At 53.2% G+C, this 5,339-nt stretch overlaps 1 protein-coding gene across 1 annotated transcript; it reads left to right on the forward strand.

The window, feature by feature from the left end:
- Positions 1-576: 576 nt before the first annotated feature.
- Positions 577-4,474, forward strand: LOC104271309 (phosphomannomutase 1-like; the record flags this gene model as incomplete). Its single annotated transcript, XM_009865936.1, has 4 exons — positions 577-653; positions 810-901; positions 3,496-3,595; positions 4,399-4,474. Coding segments are annotated over 4 exons (345 nt in total), but the record flags the coding sequence as incomplete, so codon positions are not given.
- Positions 4,475-5,339: the final 865 nt, after the last annotated feature.

The following is a 5,339-nucleotide window of genomic DNA, read 5'->3' on the forward strand; positions in this document are numbered from 1 at the left end:
CTGGTGTGGATGCCGAAGGCGGCCGGGCTCTGCCTCCTTTGCCGAGGGAGGCCGAGAAATCCCCAGGTGAGGCGGGTTGCTGAGCCGGCAGCACGGTGTGTCCGGGTTGCAGGAGGATGATCTGGGCTTAGGTAACCAGTAACCCCATCAGGTAACCAGTAACCCCATCAGGTAACCAGCAGGCACATCAGGTAACCAGTAACCCCATCAGGTAACCAGTAAGCACATCGCTCCACCACCCTGGCAAGTGGGGAAGGGAGAGCGTGGGGTAACACGCACATGGTTGAAAGCCTGACGTTCTGGAGCCCTTATCTGTGTCCTGCCACTGATTCAGCCTGTGACCTCGGTCAGGTCGTGTACCCTCCACATGCGTCAGCTCCCCACTTGGGAGCAGAAGATAATCTCCTCGGCCACTTTGCAGAGAGCGAGGGGGGTCACTGGCTCCTTGCAGAGCACGTGGAAAGCGCGGTAGTAAGGAAGTGGGGGGGTGTCTTGCTTAGTCCTGAGCTCACTTCTTTTGGCCCCTTATCCCAAGGGGTGCTCATGTTTGCTCTTTTGTTTCCTTCCCCCACTCAGTCATCGATAAGTTTGACTTCGTCTTCGCAGAGAACGGCACGGTGCAATACAAGAATGGGCAGCTGGTCTCCAAGCGGGTAGGTCCAGTGCCCCTTGCAGCCATGGCTCTCCTTCCCCAGGCCCTGCGTGCCGTGGCGAGCAGCGCCTGACCCTCATCAGCTTCCACATCATGTTCTTGGGTGGGCTTCATGGGAGGTCAGGCATCTACCTCACTCCCCCTTCTCCTCCCGCAGGCCATTCAGGACCACTTGGGGGAAGAGCTGCTGCAGGATCTAATCAACTTCTGTCTCAACTACATGGCACTGCTGAAGCTGCCCAAGAAAAGGTAACGGCCCAAGTCTGTGCAAACAGCGGTCATATTACTGATTCCTAGGGAGCTCTGGGCTCCAGAGCTCTCCTAAAAACAACTGAGCTACTGAACTTGTCTTGCTCCAGATTTTATTGTAGCATCTAGAGGCCTCGTGTAGGATCACTGTCCCACCAAGCTGGGCACTGTGGTTAAATAATGGAGGAGCATCTTAGTTCTGGAGAGCCAGCACTACTTTTTAGCATAATGCCTGCTCTTTTGTCCCTCAGATTTTTTTTCCCTGGGAAGCAGGGTACAGCCAGTGTGTGCATCTCATTTAGGACAATGGTACCAGCTCGTTACTGATCAGGGCACCAGGCTTCATTGATTGTGTGAGGTTCCAAACAGACAAACAATGACTCTTTAAGATGGGAGATCCAATGCTTGATCATTCAGTTTCACGCTGTTTCTAATCCAGTGTTGCTTGGCACCACTGGTCATAGGGCTGACCCTGCTCTGCCCCCACTGTGTGTTCCTCTCTGCTTCCCCCATGCCATCGAGCAGGTACAGGGTGAACTGGGTTCGTGCACCTCCTCTGCAGGAAGGCTAGGCCGCTGCCCAGGAAAAAAACGATGGTTTTCCATTGGATCAGCTTGTCCTGTTATCACAGAAAGGAGAGGGAGGAAACAGATGGCATGAAGGTGGAAGGGAAGAGCAGGAGGACCTCTTTCAGAGGCAGCCTGTAGTTCAACCAGCCTGGGTGCAGTGTCAAACCACGCCTGAGACCATGGTTTCACAAACAACTGAAGCCAACATGAGCCAGCAGTGCTGTTGACAGCACTGGCTCTGCCCTTCTCTTGCCCTGGCTGGTTTGTTCCGGCTCTCCCCTTGTGTTTGTAGGGTGAGCCCAAGCAGGCGAGCCATCTGGTCAAAATGAAGCTGGTAAAAGTTGCTAAACTGTGATCCGGATTAATTGCCTGACATGAGTCACTGTGTGGCAATACAAGAACCGGTGAGAGGGGCCAGGGTGGCTCCTTGTGACAGGACTGCCAGCTGAGCATGCCCCTGAAAGTGTGGGCTGGGACCCAGAACCCTCAAGGCTGTTTGGTTGCCTCATTGCTGTCTTGTTGCCCAACAGTTTGGTGAAGTTTCAGCTCCCAAGTGCCTCTTGTGGATTTAGGATTACAGGATTTGCAGCAAAGTAAGGACTTTAACCCACATCTCCCAGGTCTTGGCCTGGAGCATGAGCCCCCAAACCCTTGGTGCTGCAGAGATGCTCCTCCCAGGCTGCTGGCATGGCTGTCCCTGTGTCCATTCTCCATGATGTTCTTCACCATGTTAAGAGACAGTAGGTGGAGAGTTTTTCTGCCAGATGCAGAATGGTAAGCACTTTGTCCCTGAGAAACAGTGGGCAGGGCTGGAAGGGACATTGGAGGGTTAATGAGCTCAGGGCTCCTCAACTGAACAGAGAAGGGATCTCCTTGCTCTCCTTGCTCCAGCTTGGTTTCCACAGGAGTTTCAATCTATAATCTTATAGGGAACCTATAAGAAAGATGGAGGCAATCGTTTTAGCAGAGCCTGTTGCAGCAGGACAGGAGGTAATGGTTTGGAGGGTTTTTTTACAGTGAGGGTGGTGAAACGCTGGAACAGGTTGCCTGGGAGGGTGATGGAGGCTCTATCCTTGGAGATGTTCAAAGTCAGGCTTGCTGAGCAACCTAGTTTAGTTGAAGATGTCCCTGCTCACTGAAGGGGGAGTTGGGCTAGATGACCTTTAGAGGTCCCTTCCAACCCAACATGTTCTGTGATTCTATTTTCAAATTGACAGTCCTTCCATCCCCTGTTTCTTCTGCCCCACCAGTGCTGGTACCTGTCTAACTCCTCAGTGAGGTATTCCAACAGAACCAGCTGGGTTTGTAGCAAAGAGAAAAGGACAGAGCAGCTTTGTGAGTTTAGTCTTTTGAACCAGCCCGCCGAGGAAGCAGCAGAGTAGTGATCCCAGTACAAGGTGAGGGTGGCAAGCAGGAGCTGGATCCTGTCTGTGCAAGCTTAGGTAAGAGTTGTGTTCAAAGGTACAGGGACAAAGAGGAGATACAAAGGCGCTCTGGATCCTACCTGATTGGTGTCCCACGAGGAGGTGCTGATTGCTCATCAGTCTGCTGCAGGACATCAGCAGCGAGTTACACTGACCTGTTCCATCCTACTGCTGCAAAGCGCTGCCAGCTTCACCCAGCCCACCACAGAGGACATTTCCTAAAAGCCTCAGAGGGTGGAGATGCCACAGTCTCACCAAGTGGTTGGTCCAGTCCAGGCAATAGCTGTCCTTGAAGTTATTACAACATTAGAAAATGTTTGCTATCATCTCAGCTAAGCTCATTCCTTCCAGCTTGTCCCCAGAGCACACAGGAATTGTTTATTAATCTTATCTTAATCTCTTTTAATAAAACTATGAGCCCCTTGGAGACCTTAAGTGGAGTTGTCGATATCTGGTCTCTGCCTGGCCTGAAGCACCCATATGTGGGCATGGCTTCTCTCCACTTGTGTGTCCCTGCAGAGACAGCACACACCACTGAGCAGCTGTTCCTCTGGAAACTCCGTCTCCCCTTTTGTAACCTCGTGTCCTTGCCCACCCACAGAGGAACCTTCATTGAGTTTCGCAACGGGATGCTGAACATCTCCCCCATCGGACGGAGCTGCACCCCAGAAGAGCGAATCGAGTTCTCCGAGCTGGACAAGGTACACGGGTCAGACACAGGCTCACCCTCCTTTTTGTGCTGGTTTTGCACCACCACAGATCTTGGTTCTTACCTGCTTCCCCCTTCCCAAGGAGAAAGGAGCCCAGCTCCAGATGAGTGGAAGAATTTGACTTCATTGGGGACTACTGATGCAGTGAGGTGGCAGGCACGATCCCTTGTGGGAGACTGACAGGGAACAAGGTGCTCATTTAGCAGGATGTCTCCTTGTTTACAGTAACCAAAGACAGAACTGCACTGAAAACCTGAGAGAGACATAAACTTCTCAGGTTGCTCCGTCCCTCCAGGCTGGCCCAGCAGCTGACTTCTCTGTCCCACTACCCCAGCCTCAACAGAGCTGAAACTAATGGGCCTTCCAGGCTGAGAGGGCAACAGTGGATCCGCTGGGCAGATCTCTCTGGATCATTTGGCCCGTGCCCTGCGCAGTTGCTCCCTAGTGGAGGATTTCCTGGGGTCAAGAGACTTTTAAAGACATTTTAAGCCAAGCTGGAAGCTTTGGGTTATGATCTGGGCTTCTAGGAAATTGAAGCCATTGAAGTTCATTGCCAGGGAGAGGCTGGGATCTGCTCTTGCCAGGAGCCTCCTGGAGCTGCCCTGAGCTGGTGGCTTTTCATGCAGACACTGGGCAGGACTGGTGAAAGCTGGCTAAATGGCGTTACACTGGGTACAGGTGGGAAGGGGGAGTGCAGTAAGCTGCCCAACAGACAGCTCTGTGGTGGCTTTTGGTAGGCTGTCAATATCGAATTATTCAAATCCTTTTTCCTTCCCTTTCTTCCTTCTCCACAGAAAGAGCGGATCCGGGAGAAGTTTGTGGCAGCCTTGCAGAGGGAGTTTGCTGGCAAAGGCCTCCGTTTCTCTCGAGGTGAGCAGAGGGGGCTTCCCTGGCTTTGTCCTGGCCTCTTTATCGTGTATTACATAAAATGCTGGGAAGGAGAGCGGGAATCCTGGCTCTTCCCTCTGTGGGCCTAGAGACCCTGGTAAGAGCGCAAGGAGCTTCTGTTCCTGGAGAGCTACCATGGGGGCATCACGTTGGCATTCACAGCAGGGCAACAGCAGAAGGTGAACCATGCTGCAGTTTTGCCTCCCTGGGAATCCGTGCCATGGCCTCCTGCAAGGGCCACTTCTTGGGGCAGAGGTACACTCTTAGAGCTGAGTTACCAAAAACGAGGAGCTGGAGGAGGGGCTTGAGCAATCTTGGGGGTCTGGCCAGGACAGGGAGGAGAATGAAGGTGAGTGGTGGGGCTGAAGCAGAGCGGTGAGGGTGTGTGATATCAGGTGCCACATGGCAGCCTAGCCTAAGAGCAAGGGGATGACGAGGCTGGGAGGCAGCAGGTGAAACTCCACTCTTGCCACCATTGTGTGCCAGGACTGAGGGTCTGGTACTCTGGTCCTCCAAGGGCTTTTCTGCCGAGAGCCTTTCCTTCCAGGGGCATCCTGTGCAGCCCACAGTACTGACACACACCATTTGTCACAGCAGAGAATGACAAAGTCCCCAGTGCCGTGTCCCCGCAGGCATGGGGTATGAGAGCGGAACAATGGGCCTTTCTCTTCTGACTTTGGGAAGCCGCCATGGAGAGCCTGGGCCTGTTGTGTAAAAGCCTGAAGACAAGGGGGGGCTGCAGGCCCCCTGCCTCTCCACAAAGAAAACACAGAGTGTCTCAGGTCAGGCATCCAAAACCAGGGACACGTGGAAACGGGGTTCTTCTGCCAAGCTGGCTCCATGTGCT

The sequence above is a fragment of the Apaloderma vittatum genome, unplaced genomic scaffold (assembly GCF_000703405.1).
Source record: "Apaloderma vittatum isolate BGI_N311 unplaced genomic scaffold, ASM70340v1 scaffold27283, whole genome shotgun sequence".
In the NCBI taxonomy this organism is placed as follows: Eukaryota; Metazoa; Chordata; class Aves; order Trogoniformes; family Trogonidae; genus Apaloderma; species Apaloderma vittatum.